The sequence below is a fragment of the Chelonus insularis genome, unplaced genomic scaffold (genome assembly GCF_013357705.1).
Source record: "Chelonus insularis isolate UGA/USDA-ARS -01 unplaced genomic scaffold, ASM1335770v1 contig_324_pilon, whole genome shotgun sequence".
Classification (NCBI taxonomy): domain Eukaryota; kingdom Metazoa; phylum Arthropoda; class Insecta; order Hymenoptera; family Braconidae; genus Chelonus; species Chelonus insularis.
Window position 1 is genome coordinate 1,066,475 of NW_023276494.1, and position 19,344 is coordinate 1,085,818.

Below are 19,344 nucleotides of genomic sequence, written 5' to 3' on the forward strand. Positions count from 1 at the left end.
TTGTATTATCAGAATAAATAATTGGTGCTAAGCGTAAAGTTATGAAATACGTTAGTCACTTTTCTTATTATATGAAAACTTGGCTATCGTTTCTTCTATTTAAATGTTGCTGTCTAATTAAATCAAAGTATTTCAAGAACAATTTTTATCAACGAAATATCAATATAACTAGTTTAATTTATATTTTATTTATATAATATTCATTCAAAAGTAATCATTCAAATTTGTAATTACAATGTTGAAAATAAAAGGAAATATTTCTCAGCGTTCATCATGTCAATGTTTATGCATTGTTATTAGTAGATTATCATTTTTTAAATATTTACATTTCTAGTCTTTTCATGCTGTTAAAGAATTTATAATTATTAAGCTTCTGTATTACATGTAATCCGTTAGATATTCCATTTGAAGAGGACAAACTACTGTAATAAAAGATAAAATGATGTCTCATATTGAGTCAGAGTCACTACACTAGTTAAGCTATATGCAACTATCAGAATACTTAAAAGCTACTATTGCTTTGTAAAAAAAGGATTCTTTAAATTATTAAACTACAAGATATATTTTATCAGTTAATATATAATCATTATTACATGTACAATTAATAAATAAACATATGTATATTTACAATTTTAAGATTGATCATTTCTTTATTGCATCATTAATATAGTATATACCTAGTAGAAATTTATAAATATAATTCATCAAAACTTATTTACTGCTTCGGGTAAAAGTTGGCTGGCAATTAAATCTGCTTTTGTAATTGACATACTTTACTTGACTATTGTTGTGCTGTGACACTTTTTTTTGTTACTTCAAGGTCCTCTCCAACTCTTTCTAATGCTTGTAAAAATAAATTAGTTTGAACAAATGATATTTATTTTTTTGTTTTTTAATAAAACCATTATTTTACCTTTTTTCAAATCCATGTGATGAATTTCTATGTTATCGATTTTTGTCAATTTTTTTTTGAAATTTATCGTTATTTTATTACGAACGTAATCAGCTTCAATATTTTGTTTGGTCCTCGGAATTCGAAATTTTACACAACAACATAGTGTTATAATAATTGCTAATATAAATGATATAATTATACCGGCCAATTGCCATATACGAAAACCAGCCAAAATTTTATTTTCTAACCATTCATCTAATCCATTTTCTATCTCTGTTGAACTAATTGTTACTTGATTGGAAGAACAAAGTTCTACAAGAGTTGATAGTTGAAAAAGCATTTTTATAAATAGTAGTTTTATATAATTATTAATTATTAAAGATTATACTTGATCATATTACAAAACGTGTACTGATTATGAATAAAGCTGATGAGATACTGCTTTGGAGTTTTGGCGATAGCAAAATATAGGTGCGGTAGTTACTCGTTAATTAATTATCTAAGGATACACACCCAACTCTTTAGTTTTATGAACCAGTAAAAATCTAAAATCGATATAACTTTTATTTAAAATTCTATTTATTACCTTCTTTTATAATAATAACAACCAAAATTACATCTGAGGTAAACAATAGATATTATAAAAATGTATTAATTATTACGGTAAATTATGAAATATTTATGTAAAATTTTTTAAAATTTCTTACTAAAGTAAAAAACTTTAGAATCTGATAAATTATATAAGATAGCATTATTGAAATTAGATTGTATACAAAAATGAGCATCTAAATATAAGATTTGAATATTTTTATTCTTTGCGGATGAAAGTTCGGCCTCTATAACAAAAAAAAAAAAAGCAAGTTAATAATGAATTAATATTATATCAATTTTTCTATACTTACGTTATGGTTTTTTTCTCAGTATTCTTTGCTTGTGATCGTGCTCTATTGAGTACTTTCAAGAAATCTGTAGTTTTTGTACGCATTCTTGAATGGATGTAAACTTTACTACATTTAATATGGTAATGTAAATAATTCCGGAACATGTGAATTAGATCAATAGTATTAGCTCGAGAATCTCTGCTGGTATGTCGAGGAAATAATACTAGAAAAAAATGTGTAAAAAAATTAATAATTACCGTCAAAATATTTGTTGAATAACTTTTTTTAATAAAATTTTAGAAAAGTCTCACACTAGTAATAGAAAATTTTTTTAATTCGTCAAAAATTATTATATACTTTATATATTTTTATCTTAATTATCATAATTGATTCAGCATTATATTGAAACCAAAACATCAAAGAGATTCATGTAGAGTAATCATGCCAAATAAAATTAATCGATACCGTTAATTGTGAGATCTTTTTGTTTATAAATTTAATTATTTTTATTACCAAATGTAATGTATCCAATACTGTCACCTATTGCTGCGTTGCATTCTTGTAACTCTAATGGCGGTTCTCTGTGACTAAATAAAACTTGAGGGGCAGTATGACTAGCTCTTCTGCCTTCTTTCAGTTCTTGTAAGAACATTTTACCTATTACCATGTCATCTTCATCTTTAAAAATTGTACTAAATACAACAGTTACACGATCATTTTTAGCCTCAACGTATCTAAGAAAACAATGATTCATTAGTGATAAGTGATAGACATGCTTGATTTAAAAATTTTATTATAATAATTTTAACGGTTGAATATCATAGTATGTATAATCTCTTACATTGTTTCTTGATCTCGATAAGGTATGACTGCTCTTTTAGGTACATCTTGATCTTGTAAATCAGGATACTGCTCTTGAAAATTAAAATACTTTTCAAAAATACTAGCAAAACAATGCCTTTTCAAAAGTCCTATTTTTTTAACAAGTGCTTCCCAATCATCTGGCAAATTTTTCAAATCTATTTGCACTGATATATCGTAGCCTAAATAATATTTTCATTAATTCATCTTTTGTTTATGAATGTAAATAAAATGTAAAGAAATTTTGATAATTTATTTACCAGATTCCGGTTCTGCAAGATAAGGACCATATTCCTTTTTAAGTAAATCATCGACACCATGTTCTCTCAACTGTTTATAAAATTTGAGAGAAATGCTGACCTATAAAATTATAGATTATTTAGATATGTATAAACCTGGGCATTTATAAAAAAAACTTACTTTGAGCTTCGTTTTATCTCCATTGGGATTAGTAATGTGGAAGAGAACTCCATCAAAATCAGCGATAATAATATCAGTCGACTCTTGTTTATGACTGCAAAATAATTTCAAATGTCAAAATATTTTTGCATTAATAATACTTAAGAAAATAAATAAGTTACAATAAAAATTAACATACCTTGATGTCAATGAGTTTTTTATTTTAGTATGCAATGTCTCTTCAACTATTTTATTATTAATTTCAAGTAAAATCATTATTACAATTTAGTAAACTTGAATGATTACAAATTATTATAATTACTGTATGTACAGGGTGAGTCAGTATTTTCTCCAGTCAGAGTTCACAGTATAGAAAAAGAGACCGAACGAAATAGTGGTAAGAATATATATATATATATATATATATATAATGGGAAATCTAGTTTTTTGTAAAAATTGCAATTAAATAATAATAAAAATGGCTCAATTTGCATTAAATTTATCGCCATTAGTGATCATCACGACATCTACAAAAGTACAATTTATAGTAAATTGAAATGAGCTACGTAAGCAGCCATTTTACTAGATTCGATACGAGTATTTACATCCTTCCGGTGTTTGAATAATTCAAGTTCAAACTAAAAATGTCTGATAAAAAATATACGGTAGAGTTTTGAAAACTGTATAAATGTAAAAAAAGTTATTTGATAAAAAGATACAGAAAATATTAAAAATAGCCGAGAGTTAATTATATTCTATGATTAAATACATTCAAATAAATGAAAAATCGAAATATCAAAATTATTTTTTTATACATACATAAAATTCCCAATTGTTTTGTAGGAACTTTAATTTTTAAAGGTGTGGCGAAATTAGATCTATAGATACGACTGTATATTCATCCTTGTTTTACTCATAGATTTTATACAGCAGAGTCCAATCGGTAAAAAGATAGCGATTTATTCTCATATGTACGTACTCTACTTTTTTTTTTTTTTTTATTATTTTTACGGTAATTATTTTAACTGTTATTTTAAACTGAATGTTATTTCGTTGCAGTGAATTAAGAAACGTTGCATATAAAGGGGAAATTCCTAGAACATTTCAGTGAATCACATGTCTGCCATTTTAATTCTGTCATCTTAACAAATTGTGTCGAGAAAATACGACAATTTGAGTCAGTTTTATTTTATAATTGTATTTTCATAGAACTTAATTTTAAACATGGCGTCTAGTAGAGTTTTATATGCCGCTTTATACAGTTTATCGATTTTGATATACCAATAACAAGAAAGCTTACGTATTCTACATAATAACTAGACATTATATTGAGGAATCTTAGATCTATACGTATAGCCACATATAGCAACGACGCATAATCCAAACGACAACACAATTTTTTTATTCAAGGTACAGATTAAATTCGTAAAATATGGCTGAAGCTATCGTTGATGGTACGACACCAATGTCGCGATTTTTTTGTCACAAGTGTAGTGTTGAAATAGAACGATTATTACCAGTAAGTGAACAGAAATTGTAACTTTTAATTATTACTTTATTCAAGTGCTATGTTGAAGTCTCTAAAATTAAAAAATTTTATTTTAGGATTACACATGTCCAAATTGTGCCAATGGTTTTGTCGAAAAATTGGAAAACGTTGAAGATGATCGAGACATAAATATGGAGATAAGCACTGAAGATTTTAATGATATTGATTTTAATGTAAGTAAATTTCTGGATTGATTAAATGATTGTCAAACTTAAAATTGATTATAGTAGTTCGAGTACAAATTCAAATTATAACCAACCAAATATACAAGTAAATTTATTAATATAATTGTGTGAATGTCAATAAGGTTACTTATATGTATCATCATATATGTTCATCTTGGATGTTGACAACTTTAAACATACAAAGTCAATTCATAAAAAGTACATATTAAATTGATGATGTCACTTTATTTCAAGTCATTTGTCTATATATTTAATAAAAGTTTTTTATGTGATTATTTAGAGTTTTTTAAAACTATTATCAATGACAAATGGAATAAACTTGTTAACATTCTTTTTCATATTTATGTTGTGAGTTTATACATTATTTAATAACATTCATGGATGAAATTATTTTGCTTAACGTAAAGCAATGACCATAACATCAATTTTTCTATTCACATTTTTATATAGTTTATATCTATGGATTTACCGGATATGATTCCCTCTCCACAGCCTTCTAGTTCTGCAACTCAAAATACAAGTAATACACCAAGAAGATCTCGTTGGGATGAGCCAAATTCGGATGAAAGGTAAATAATTATATTCATACTGAAGTAAATCATTACAGATTAGTAGTATTTTTATTTAAGTTCAAGTAATTAGTCAAATTATAATAAAATTCTTTAATTGAAATTTTATTCTAGATTCACTGATTCTCGAGATAGGCGAGCTCAAGCACAAGATCATTTATTACACGAATTTTTATTAAACTTAGCTGGAGTTGGTATACATCGATCATCACAACAAATAACTACTGCTACTGGAAGACAAGCACCTCTGTATGTTTTTAAAAATTAATTGAACATAATATATTTACAACAAAGTTAAGGTTGTAAACTATGATAATAGATAATCGATCTTTATAGTAGTACACAATTTGATTATCAAGTACAAGTAATATATTATCATTTTGTAAAATCATATAATTATGAAACCATATAATTACTTAGAAGCTTAAAATGTTAAAGACACTTTTTGCAGTTATATACTTATTTAAGTAGGAATGCGATTAATAGATTACGTTATAGACATAAATCGATTTAAAATATATATATATATATATATAACAATTATGAGTTAAGAGAATAAGCTGTCTGAACAAAATAAAAATAAAAAACATTGCTTTTACTTTACATTATATTCTGTAATATAGGATACAATGTTTATTGATATTAATAGCTTTACATAAACAATAATAGTTAGAATTAACACTTCAAAATTTGAAATTATTACAGATTTTTCTTGGGCAATCCCAGAGACTATGTTTGGGGTAGAGATGGATTAGACACTATTGTAAGTGAATTATTAAATCAATTAGATACGAATGGACCACCACCGTTATCACGTAATCAGATTGATGAGCTACCAACCACAGCAATAATTCAATCACATATTGGTAATTAAAATATCGACAGTATTATATACAAATACATTTTAATTTATGATAATACGTATACATTATTACAGATATTAAACTACAATGTTCTATATGCTGGGAAGATTTTATCCTTGCGGAATTAGTTCGACAATTACCTTGCAAACATTTATATCATACTCCTTGTATTGTACCGTGGCTTGAATTGGTAAGAATTGAAATAATTCAACCTTTAATTTATCATTAAAAAAATAATTTATATCAATTATATTTTTTTTAAGCATGGCACGTGTCCTATATGTCGACAAAATTTGGGTAATGAAAATGCAGCTGAAACTACTCAGGATGTAGTTCCTCCTAATCTTGAAGCATTTCTAAGGTACAATAGGTTTTGAAATATATCTCTGTATAAGTTTATAAATATTCAATAATAAGAGAAGCTCGATTCGTTTGTTATAAAGAAATTTACATAAGTCTTTTTTATTTTGAGTTATTTGGTTTTAATGACTGTTTAAAAAATTTATAAGTTCAGTTGATTTATTATCAAATGTAACTTGAATTTATAACATGGTAGATTCAAAGACTTAAGCTAAAATGGAAGTAAATAACTTGTTATAATCAATAAAGAATAAATTTTAATTCTATTTTTAATATAGTCTTAAAAAATTATTAATTTTTTTTTTGGATTACTAATAATTAAGTTTTCACTAATTTAGTACGTATTCTTCACATAAAAATTTTCTCTTTGCAGAGTGGCAAATCATCTCAGTAGTAGAAGCTCTACTACTACTACTATTTCTTCTTCATCACCAAGTAGTAGCAGCAGTAACAGTAGTATTAGTACCACCAACAGTAACAATACTAGTAACGATAATAATAGCTGTTTTCATAATATGAACAGAAGCAGGAGTAGTAATAGTAGCAGTAGTAGTAATAGTAGTAGTAGTAGTAGTGGTAGTAGTAGTTGTACCAGTAGTAGTAGTAGTAGTAGCAGTAATAACTGATAATATTATGGATAAGATTTAAGGTTAATTTGGTAGTAAATACAAAAATATTTATATTATTACTTGAAAATTTTTTCTTATATTGAGGTATTTAACTCCATATTAACATCTTTACATAATTGAAACTAAAATTTTATGCTCAGTAAAATAGGTACTTGATGCACAATACTGTAACATGTTCAACAACATACTTTACCCTACGCGTCCTGATTGATCGTTAAATTATGATATCTTGTAATTCAGTTAAAATGTGATAAAGTAAATGTAAAAAGTACAATGAGTGTAAAACTTTAAACTATAAATGTTTTAATAAATAACTATAATAGGAATAAATTAAATCATCTTCGTCTCGATATAAATGAATTTTAATTTGCCATTTCAACAGGTCAGAATCAACTTAGTTTAAATTAAAAAATTTTATGGAGAAAAAACAAAAAAAACACTCTAAGAAATTTATGAAGGAACTCGATTTCATCCTCATCTTTTAGTCTTTCTGGCTAATGACAGGATTTGCGAAGAAATTGGTATTTATTTTATCATCTTTCTAAGTAGAGACATCTGTGATTATCATGTATTTGAGACTTTACATCAGTAAGTATTCACTGATAAAAAGGAAAAAATTTGGGGATACTTTGAATGATCTAAGCTAAATTATCGATAATCTAATTAATACCGATAGAGGTACTAATTTAAAATCAATTTAATTTTAAATTATTTAGCAAACTCCGGTGCGATAATGTTTTCTTTCCTAATTGGACATAATGGAACGATGATCATCATCAATTAAATTATCCTACAACCAGTCTCCTTTGGATTAAGGTTTCAGGAATGATCAATTCGATTTCTTATCATTTCCACTGGATTTACAGGTTTAGGATAAAACTCAAAATTTCCTCGTGGCCATAACAATGGTATGAAATAATCATTAATAATTTTCAATGATCGTTGATCGACAGGAAATCAAATAACTACAATATTAGGTGATACTATAATTTATAATAATTACAATTTAATCCTCATTATTTGTAAAAACAAAATTGAAGATATCTTTGATAAGTTTTGGATACTATTGTATTTCGTTTTTATCTAAGTTTTTTACTTTTACATAAATTCATTGTATTTGAATACAATATCATAAAATAGGTCATCACGATTCATATCATTGTTAAGTTTTTACGATTGTAGCGCTTTACTGTTTTCTTGACATCAAGTTATAATAGTAGATACTATAGTTTACCTGTTGTCCAAATAACTTGAATAACATTTATTTAAATGTCCATAATTCGTATCTGTAAAATACTCCGATCAGTAATTCAAGTTCAGTAAGAGTTTCGAAACAAGCCAATATACATTGGTCATTTCTAATCAATTTTCATCATGCAGTCAACTATTTTCATAACATGTATTGCTACGTTTTGGTGTTATTTTAATTTCAAATGTGTACAGGGGAAGAAAAATATTGTATTAATATTAGCAGACGATTTAGATTTGGAACTTGATGGAATGGTGAATATTAAACTCATTAACTTTTATTTATGATTTATACCAAGTATATGCTAGAGTTTATGCGTGAACTACGATGTAATAAATACAGAAAGGAAATACATAAAATAGAGATGAGTCACATCTATAAAATTCAATATTTTTTCGATGCATATTGATCAAATATTTAATTATCATAGTTCCTATTTATCTTAGACACTATTTATCTCATAAATTAGAAAATTCAGTCAAAAAATTACTGAAAGCTCAAAAATCCATATTAAACTATTTTACGAAATGTATCAGGTTTGATTAAGAATTCAAAGTAAATATTTAAAGTTCATGAATAACATTGGAGAGAATATACGATTTAAAGTTAAAATAGCTTCGTTCAATAGTCATTAGCTATCAACATGCAAGAGCGTGTACGTAATCGACTATTTTAATCTGTTGTTATCACAAAAGTATTGTTTTCAGATTCCTCTAAAAAATACTATCAAACTTATTGGCAGTCAAGGTACCACATTTACTAATTGTGTAAGTAAAAATAATATTTAAAATTCTCTATTAAATATAGTATTTATATTTATTATAAAAATATTAGTTTGTAGCTTCTCCAATATGTTGTCCAAATCGAGCATCAATATTAACTGGAAGATATCAGCATAATCATCGGATTGTGAACAATTCGATAATTGGAGGATGTAACAATCGTCAATGGCGTCGAAAATGGGAAGATAAAACTTTTGCTGCTGTTTTAAAAAATCAACTTGGATACACTACGTTTTATGCTGGAAAATATTCAAATCAAGTTCGTATTAATAATACGCAATAATATTAGATGTTCATTGTTTAATAAATAATATATTAACTATTTTATGATGTTAATTAATTAATTTTTTAGTATGGAAAACGAGCAGCCGGTGGTATCGCACATATACCACCAGGATGGGATTGGTGGGCAGGATTAGTCGGCAATTCTCGATATTATAATTATTCTCTATCTATCAATGGAACTGAGAAAAAATATGGAGAAAGTATTGATGAATACCTTACAGATGTTATAGTAAGTTAGAAAATTGAAATGATTATGGATACTTATATAAAATCCTAATAATGAATATAATTTGTATTTTAATTTCAGAGTGAAATGGCACTAGAATTTTTAAAGGGGTCAAGAAATTATAATTCTCCATTTCTGATGGTTTTAGCTCCACCTGCTCCTCATGAACCATTTACACCCGCAAAGAGACATATTGATTTTTATAAAAATGTTACTGCAAAGCAAACCCCTAATTTCAATACACCTATTCAAACAGTTATGATAAACTATACTTTGATTTGTTAAATAAATAAAAAAATTTTATAATTAATTTTTATTTTTAATCTTATAATAATTAAATTTAATTTATTTACAGGATAAACATTGGCTATTAAGACAAGAATCATCACCACTTTCACAAAATACACTATCTCAGCTTGATTTTATATACAGACGTCGATGGGAATCATTATTAGCTGTTGATGAATTAATTTTTCAAGTTTATGAAACTTTGCAATTGATGGGTATTCTAGATAATACTTTCATCATATTTACTTCCGATAATGGATATCATGTTGGTAAATAAATTTGTATAATTTTATTGAGAACAACGCAATTCCAATTATTTTTAAAGATGAATATCTTTAAAGTTTGGAATGACTTTTGTAATAAATATACATATATATATATATTTAAGGTCAATTCAATTTGCCGAAAGATAAAAGACAATTGTACGAAACCGATATACGTGTACCTTTGTTAATTCGAGGACCTGGAATTGCATCATCGAGTGTTGTTGAAGCGCCTGTTAGCAGCGTTGATTTATTTGATACAATCTTACAGATGGCTGAAATAGGTACAGAATTTCAGTCTGACGGAGTGTCCGTTTTACGAAAAAATATTTCCTTTGACAGAACACTTTTAATTGAATATAAAGGAGAGCATACAAGACCAAAAGTAAATTTCGGTTGTCCAACTGATTTTGATAAAAACATATCTGTAAGTTTATATAAATAATTTAAATGTTATTTTTTAAATTATTCAATCAATTTTTATTTTGTAGCATTGCGACAAAGATTTGGATTGTAAGTGTGAAGATTCAAAAAATAACACTTATTCATGTATAAGAACATTATCAATTGATTTTAATAATATATTTTGTGTTTTTGAAGACTCAGAGGTATGTTTAGCATAAAAAATAATTCTCTTATTGGAAAAAAAAAAACATTCAAGCTTACGAAATAATTTACTTTTTCTCTTTGCAAAGAATTTCATTGAAGCTTATGATCTTCATGCCGATCGATATCAATTGTCTAATATTGGACCCAAAATGAATTCTACTGAAAGAACGAAATTCATAAAATTCCTAAAAAAAATGACGAAATGTAATGGAGTTAAGTGCATTACGAAAATAGATCATTAATATGTTCTAAGAAGAAAATACTGTGATATGCAATAATGCCATAACAAAGGGTAATTTTATAATTAAGGAAAACATTTAAATAAAATCAATAATTAATCCTCATATATCAATTTTAATTTCATTTTTATGTAAATGTTTGAATAAGATTATTAGTTAAAATCATAGTGATAAAAAATGATTAGCTATTCAAAGAAAATATTCATTTTTGTAAGAAAAACTCCATGATGTTTTTCGGTTATTACTTCTATCATTCCAGAGGGTGTGATTGAACAACAGTACAAATCAATGAGTATTTCAGTATTTTTGCAATAATAAATGCGATTAAGTAAAGATTAATACTTAATTTTTTTAACTAAATGCGCAAAATCATAAACCCTTATGAGCTTGCGCAATAAGTCAAGGTAATGTTCCACCACAGATATTTTCTAGAAACTTATTGTACCTTTAAGAGCTCGATAAGTTGTTTCACTTACAAGGATAAGATTCTATTACAATATTCACTACAGAAATTCTTTTATTATCAATTAACAAATTTATCAACTGTTTAGAAGCATTTTCTAGTTCAAGTTATACCATATCAATTGAAGAAGCTTCATTCAAAAATAAACAGAATATTTTTTTAAATAATCTGTACCACTTGTGATTATCAACTTGGTATAGGACGCGTGATACTTTCATAAAATTTCTTACGGTAAGTTTTTTAGTCTTTTATGATTTAATACACTATGATCACGTTAAAAATAATCACTCGTTATCAATATACAATACAAACAAAATGATTACTGAGTTTATTATATTTTTTATCAAATAGTTTTAAAGGTTCTGTGATTTTTTAACATTTTATAAGCATATCCAATCATTATAAAAATAATTTTCGTTAATGATTATTTATTTAATCATAGTTACATCATCTAAATATATAAATGAAAATTATTTAGTTATTTCGAAATTTCAAAACTTATGAAATGTTCAATATTATTTAAACTACTGAACAGTTGTATTGATATAATAATAAATATTGGTTTTTGGATACACAGAAAAAAAAATTTCTTGGCACTGTGCAAAAGTAGCAGAAGTTATAAAAATCGATTTGTCGGTACCCATAGCAACATACGTCATAAATTTAATTCCTAAGATTTCTAGTTAAATTTTTGATCTTTTATTCCATTAAGAATAACTTGGTAGATTTCATTTGTTTATTTTTTCATCTCTAACTAATAGAACTATTTTTAATTTGATAGAGTAAAACCTAACAGTAAAATCCAATAATTTTATATTACCTTTAGATAATTTAAATAAATTTTTTAATTTTAATAATCAAAGAATTTCCTAAATATTTCACAATAATTTTTAAATTTTGAAAACATTTTATTGGTTATAAATTTTGATATTATTATAATGAGTCTTCTGACTGCGTACGTCCTTGATTATAATATATGACAAGTATTTCATAGGTTTTATCATTATTATTATATAACATTTTTTCGATTTTTATTCTTCAGTTTTCAAAGAAGGATGACTTACTTCTGCTCTCAGTATTTCACAAGAAGGTGTCAAATTCTCTACAAAATTCTTGTATAATTACAGAAAGTTAGATTTGAAATAAAAACAGAACTGGTAGTTTTAAATTTTAATATAAAAATTCATAAGTGTTAATTTTAGTATTAATCATTACACACTACACTATACAAAGAAGGGTCTTAGTTTAAGATTAGGACATAACGAACAATACCTTTTTTCTAGGAAACGGATATCGAATAGGAGGGTGCATGCTGGAATACCAGTGGACAAAAGTTAGACGAACAACGTGTATTCGGCGATTCCTTATGCCCAGCAAACCATTCTATCGATTTTTCTTCAGCTCGAACAATATTCAGTACCTGAAAGGTTGGCCAAGGCGTTGGAATTATTTGAATATTAACAGCTACATTTAGAAAATAGGAATCAACGATGTCAAGTGATAAATTAAACAGTATTGATGATGTAAATGGAGAAAAAGTATCTTACTTCTCAGGGAGAGAAATACATGACCATGTAAACAATGAAAAAAATGATAATCACCTGAAGGATACATCATATAAAATACAAAATGAATTTTTGGAGAATATTTCAGATAAATCACTACTTAACTCACAACATAAACATACAATACTATTTGATTGTTCAAAATACAACGTTAATAATCCAGCGACTTTGTCAAGCTCAGGTATTGAGGACAATTTGAATTTGTCTCTGAATATTGATACAGCAAATATCAATTCATTGCCATCAAATAAAAATAAAAGTGAATATGAAAATGACAATTGGTTACTATCAAGTAAATATGAGCATTATTTGAGCGAAGATAAGAAAATAGATGAAGATAATCATTTTATTTCTCAATCTCTAAATGTACTTGATATGATTGATGACATGGAAATAAATTTTACTTCTAATTCAGATGAATGTATGAAATCAGAGAAAAAAACAGGCAAAGCTCCGAAAATACCAGATGGTGGTTGGGGTTGGATGGTTGTTTTAGCGTCACTGATCATTTCAATGATAGCCGACGGGGTGTCATTTAGCTTTGGTTTACTTTACATAGAATTTCTCGAAGAGTTTAGAGCATCAAAATCTAAAACTGCTTGGATTGGATCTTTATTTATGGCTGTACCATTACTCTCAGGACCAATAATGTCAGCTTTAGTTGACAAATACGGCTGCAGAAATATGACTATTTTAGGAGGCTTAATATCAGGAACTGGATTTATTTTGAGCTCATTCGGCAATTCCATTGAAGTAATGTACTTGACATTTGGAATACTTGCTGGAGTAGGTCTAGGCCTGTGTTACGTGACTGCAGTTGTAAGTGTTGCCTACTGGTTTGATAAAAAAAGATCACTTGCCGTTAGTTTAGGCGCTTGTGGTACTGGTATTGGGACATTTGTTTATGCTCCAATGACAACATTTTTTATTTCTGAATATGGCTGGAGAGGAACTTGTCTTCTTTTGGCAGGAACCTTTTTCAATATGATAGTCTGTGGTACTATCATGCGTGATCCAGAGTGGTGGATTATTGAACAAAACAAACAGCAGTCTGTAAGCTCACCAAGAAAGTCAATTGTACGATCTGAATGTGGAAAATCATGTTCAAGAATCAGCATTGAAGATTTCTCGAAAATTGATGAACTAAAAATGCTTCTAAAAAGTAAGCCAACACCTGAATATCATCTTCATAGCCTTAAAACAAGTGTAGTGGCTCCCTGCGATAATTCATCAATGTCCAACGAACATACCTACTTTAGAAGTGTTGTCAATCTACCAACATTTATTCGACAGAGTGAAAAAGTTTGGTCATTTCTAAATTTTTATTTATGAATTGAAGCAAAAAAAAAGTTTCATGCTCATTCATCAATGACTCATTCTATTACGCAATCATACGAATGTTAAAATACTTTTATCAAATGTCTAAGCGGTTTTTTTATTGCTTCAGTGAAATATTAACTAAAAATTATTCATATACAAGATTACTTATAATTATTTTAAATTTACAGGTACCTTTGGAAGTATTAGAATCATTGTCAGCTAATTCTCGAGTTTACAATGTTATCTTAGAAAACTACCCGAGTCTCGTTCTCTGTAGGAGTATGTCTGATAAGAAGCTGGAAGAATTATCCATCCGAGAAACCACCAACAAAGCTGGTATTACGATGTCAATGAGGTAATTATAATTAACTTTATCGATTACATCCTCTATATTATTTATTTATTCACATTATTTAATAATTATAGAATAAAACAAGCTAAGATTAGCAATGAAACTCCACCGATTGTGACAGAAGATTTCAAAGTAACTGATATGATTGATTCAATTTATATATCAAAAAAAAATATCAATCTTGATAAAGATGAAGTAATTATTGATGAAAAGTTGCCAAAACGCTGTACAAAATACCTTTCTCGAATTAACAGTGATTTTGTCAGAGCTGATTCGCTACCTTGGATCAGACGACAACTACACTCCAACACCAATTATTTTAAAAATATTCGAGTTCATAGAAACTCTGTGATGTATCGTGGTGCTGTATTAAATTTATACAAATATCGGTTAAGAGCAAGTAGTTGTCCAAACATTTATAGGAATAGTATGACGACTCTTGCAAAAGAATGTGAACAGGTTTGTATCAGTGTAATTTTATTGAAAGCTTATGAGATAAGTGTTTTAATTTTTAATATGTAACATTTTAGAAGTGGTATACTGAGTTTGTCAATCTATTGAGAGGTATGATGGATTTCTCAATGTTTTTAGAACTTCACTTTTTACTACTCTCCCTGTCAACAATATTGCTATTCACATGGTTCATTGTACCCTATTTTTATCTCGCTGAACATTTAACCAGAAATGGATATTCCGAATCGGATGGCGCTAATCTTTTGAGCATTATTGGTATTACCAATACTATTGGAATGGTAAAATATAAAATAAAAAATAAACTAAAGCTTTTTTAAAGGATTATTTTAATAATATTGAAAGATATTTTGCAAGCATATTAATGAATGAATATTATTATTTGTATTAGATTGGTCTTGGATGGGCTGGAGATCAACCATGGATGAATATAATGAAAACGTATACCGTTTGTTTGATTGCATGTGGAATTGCGACAATATTGATGACCGTATTTACTCATCAACATGTTCTCCTTGCTATCAGTTCAGCCTTATTTGGTTTATTTTTTGCTAGTAATTTCAGTTTCACACCAATTATTTTAGTAGAATTAATACCATTGGAGCGATTTACAACGGCGTATGGGCTAAGTTTACTTTGCCAAGGAATTGGTAATTTACTTGGACCGCCATTAGCAGGATTAATTTTTGATTTAACTGGTCACTGGGATCTCTCGTTTTTTTTAGCTGGGGGTTGGATCATTGTATCCGGTCTTTTAATAGCTATTATTCCATGTACAAAAAATCGTAAAATTTTAGGAAGTGGACCAATTGAAATGGATCGTATTGGGGAAAGAGATTTAGATTGATAAATCTGTCCGTCGAATTTGTTTGAATAATTATTTTTGTTATACAATATATTTTGTATAACTAATGTAATTTTTCTGTGAATATTTGAGAAAATAGTACATCCAATGTTATTGCTTATAATTGAAATAAAATTTTTAGAATTATACATAATGTTTGATATATGATATACTAATTAAAAAAAAAATGTTTTGAAATTTATTTTAAACTAACAACTATTATTATTCAAAAATAATGAATATTTTCAGTGACTCAATAACTGAAATATTAATAACAATGGAAAATATTTCAACGAATTATAAACATCAATTAATTAATCCTGCATTTTAATGCCCACTATGTTGTTATTTAAATTTTATTATTATAAATTCAAAAATGTAAAGCTATGTTAAAAAAATGTCAAAATTGTTATCTTATGCAAGTTAAATAATTAAAATAAAAGTGTATAAAATTGTATCATAATGTATAAAAATTATTTCAAAAAATATTTTTACTACTTTTTGACAGTAGTTAGACTTTATCATAGTTTTTTTTTCAATTAACAAATTTAATTCAATATTTTTGATAAGTTTTTATCATAAAAAGTATACATATACTCTACAGTTGAATAATAAGGTATAAAGGAGATTAAAGTATTGTTTGTGATAAATTCTTTTATTCAAACTTAAATGAATTATAACTCTCATGTTCCATTAAAAAAATCAGACATTATCAATTAAAACACATTTCAGAAATCGATCTTAAGAAATAATTATAATTCATCAGTCACAGTAATCATTCCTAATATAAATTTATTTAAACATGTTTATGCGAATAATATAGCACTCTTTTATATGAATTGTGTTTGTTAAGAAATATATAAAAATCAAAATATAAATTATTTATTATTATTATTATTATTATTATTATTCACTTATATTATTTCATTCTCAAATGTATGTTATAATCATTCATTATATATATGATTTATCAATTTTTCATGTCAGAATTTGCATTTGATATATTTTACACTTGTAAATTTTTCATGAAAAATAACAGTTTGTACAAAATTGACTATAATTGATTGCTTTACGTTATTATAACATGTTTATAACAGAAGCATGAGAATATCTATCATCTGTCTATTAATAGAATGTAAAAGTCGTATAGTCCACGTATTGATTATTTTTAAATTTTTTTTTTCATTTTTTTTAAAAATCAATTAAGCATAATTCAGAGAAAATGGGCTCTTGATTTATTTAATTAAAAATTTTTTTATGCAACTTATATTTCAATAATCATCTAATTATCTAACAAATTGCACTTAGGATCATAAGTAACCAAAAATAGTATAATTTTATTTTTTTGAAAAATATTATTTATGGCTCGAAAATTTCTATTAAATCGATAAGTCTTTTAGGACGAATTAATACCCGATTACTTTTAGCTTCTATCCACTTTAAAGTTAATATTTTACGACTTTTAAATCTAACAAGACTAGATTAGATTTCACGATACTAATTTGATCTGCTTTAGATCCTTTTAAATAAAATTTTTTAACCAATTCACGTTCATTCTAATCTTATTCTATTAATTTAGAAGTTAAGTACTTTATCCAATAATAAATTTTATATAGTTAATCTATAATGTTCAAAAAAAACATAGCTGCACTCTGAACCAATATTTAAAGCCTTAAATGCATCAAATAGTATTTTAGGTTTTCGAAAATTTTACTATACCAGTCTTAATCTCCGACAAAAAGAAACAGCTATAATAAATTTTTTGAGTATTCATTGTGACTCAATTATCAATGATATGCACACATAAAATTCTAGCATGATAGAATAAGTGAGGAAGTAATATAGTACCATAAATACTACGATTTTGGTAGCTTAACATCTAAGTTTTTTTACGCTGAAAAAGATAAAAATACATTATCAAATCGGTTATTGTAAATAAATAAAATTATAAATATAATTAAGCAATTTTAAATATTGAATTACTTATAAAAAATTAAACAATGCTTGATTCGATTAATAAAGATGAGTATAAATTTCTAATTTTTTAAAAGAAAACAAACTTTTATATAGTTTTATTATTAGAAGAACATTCACTGAACATAATAATATTTCAGCTTTAGTATTAAAGTATGCAGAGATAGAATAACAAATGTTATGCAAAAAATAATTTGTAATAAATATCTTTGTTAAATATAGATCTCTATGACCTGCATGTTTGCAGTCAATATAAATTGATATGACTTTAATAATTTCTGTATCAATAAAAATTTATAATATATTATAATAATTTGCATAAAAAAGTTTTCATAATTTAAAATCCATCAAAAGCTTTTATTTTTATATTAATAATTTGCTAATATATTTTAATTTAAAATCAATACTATTGAATAGCTGATATTGTGTATGATGCTATCATTCTCGATTTTGAGTTATATCTTTTAATATTCACAATGATCAAATAATTATTAATTTGAATTGCTAATTATTTAATATCGTCTAACAATAAAAACTTTTCATTTATATTTTTTTTATAAATGCTTGCACAAAAAGAATATTTGTTAATAGCTTTGCATAGATAAATATTGAAATGCAAATAATTGTTTGTAGTTTGTGAATTAAATTTAGTAATATTTTGATTTATCTTCAAGTTACAAATCATTATTAATCTATGTATAGTTTATGAGGCTCTTTTGAATAATAAAAACGAATATAATTAATGGTAAAATATACTGCTGTTGTTTTTCTGAAAAAAGTATCTAGCTGGTCCCAAAGCTCTTTATTTTGAACTGAGAAAAAAATTAATTCAAAGCCAAAACTAGAAATGAATTAATACTATAGAATGATTTCATTACAGATTTTTCACATCAATATTATTTAATTTTTCATATTTATTTATTCGTTTTTTATAGAAAAAACTAGTAAAAAGTGCAATAATTTATACTTAATATTACGTCAAAATGATTGCTATTTTTGCAAAGAAATTCTTTTGCATACATTTTTTTCCTACCAGAAATATTATTGCATAGCCGATATGAATCCATTCATGCATTTAATTTACAAATTAAAGTCATTAATAAAGCTTGCCAAGCTAGATTTTTTCAATCATATTTTTACTAACTCGAGTGTTCAAAATTTTGTTACTAGTCCCTGCATAAGCACTACGTACGTAGTGTTTTCTTAATATTTAATAATGTGCC

At 26.1% G+C, this 19,344-nt stretch overlaps 4 protein-coding genes and 1 pseudogene across 6 annotated transcripts; 3 read left to right on the top strand and 2 right to left on the bottom strand.

Annotated features, from left to right (window-relative positions):
• Positions 1-546: 546 nt before the first annotated feature.
• On the bottom strand, positions 547-1,375 carry LOC118065919 (transmembrane inner ear expressed protein). 2 transcript variants are annotated; one of them, XM_035081541.1, is made up of 2 exons: positions 914-1,375; positions 547-837 (listed from the first exon to the last, which is right to left on the bottom strand). In XM_035081541.1, the coding sequence occupies exons 1-2, from the start codon at positions 1,233-1,235 to the stop codon at positions 782-784; spliced, it is 378 nt and encodes a 125-aa protein (XP_034937432.1). In that variant the 5' UTR covers positions 1,236-1,375; the 3' UTR covers positions 547-781. The 2 variants fall into 2 exon arrangements, with proteins under 2 accessions (XP_034937432.1, XP_034937431.1); XM_035081540.1 differs by having other exon boundaries at positions 547-843.
• Positions 1,376-1,554: 179 nt separating this feature from the next.
• On the bottom strand, positions 1,555-3,531 carry Arpc2 (Actin-related protein 2/3 complex, subunit 2). The gene is made up of 7 exons (XM_035081537.1): positions 3,236-3,531; positions 3,058-3,151; positions 2,898-2,997; positions 2,618-2,819; positions 2,290-2,510; positions 1,798-1,999; positions 1,555-1,731 (listed from the first exon to the last, which is right to left on the bottom strand). The coding sequence occupies exons 1-7, from the start codon at positions 3,310-3,312 to the stop codon at positions 1,704-1,706; spliced, it is 924 nt and encodes a 307-aa protein (XP_034937428.1). The 5' UTR covers positions 3,313-3,531; the 3' UTR covers positions 1,555-1,703.
• A 318-nt stretch (positions 3,532-3,849) lies between these two features.
• Positions 3,850-7,521, top strand: LOC118065947 (E3 ubiquitin-protein ligase RNF126-like). Of its 2 annotated transcripts, XM_035081580.1 has the most exons (10): positions 3,850-4,007; positions 4,096-4,213; positions 4,447-4,555; positions 4,642-4,758; positions 5,221-5,339; positions 5,454-5,588; positions 6,045-6,205; positions 6,277-6,392; positions 6,466-6,563; positions 6,936-7,521. In XM_035081580.1, exons 3-10 carry the CDS (start codon positions 4,469-4,471, stop codon positions 7,186-7,188), a joined length of 1,086 nt encoding a protein of 361 aa, XP_034937471.1. In that variant the 5' UTR covers positions 3,850-4,007; positions 4,096-4,213; positions 4,447-4,468; the 3' UTR covers positions 7,189-7,521. The 2 variants fall into 2 exon arrangements, with proteins under 2 accessions (XP_034937471.1, XP_034937472.1); XM_035081581.1 differs by having other exon boundaries at positions 4,096-4,555; positions 5,263-5,339.
• An 846-nt stretch (positions 7,522-8,367) lies between these two features.
• On the top strand, positions 8,368-11,239 carry LOC118065941 (N-acetylglucosamine-6-sulfatase-like; annotated as a pseudogene).
• LOC118065940 (monocarboxylate transporter 9-like) lies at positions 11,052-16,351 on the top strand. The gene is made up of 7 exons (XM_035081572.1): positions 11,052-11,185; positions 11,392-11,826; positions 12,879-14,462; positions 14,669-14,835; positions 14,907-15,291; positions 15,363-15,584; positions 15,695-16,351. The coding sequence occupies exons 3-7, from the start codon at positions 13,086-13,088 to the stop codon at positions 16,148-16,150; spliced, it is 2,607 nt and encodes an 868-aa protein (XP_034937463.1). The 5' UTR covers positions 11,052-11,185; positions 11,392-11,826; positions 12,879-13,085; the 3' UTR covers positions 16,151-16,351.
• The last annotated feature ends 2,993 nt before the right edge of the window (positions 16,352-19,344 follow it).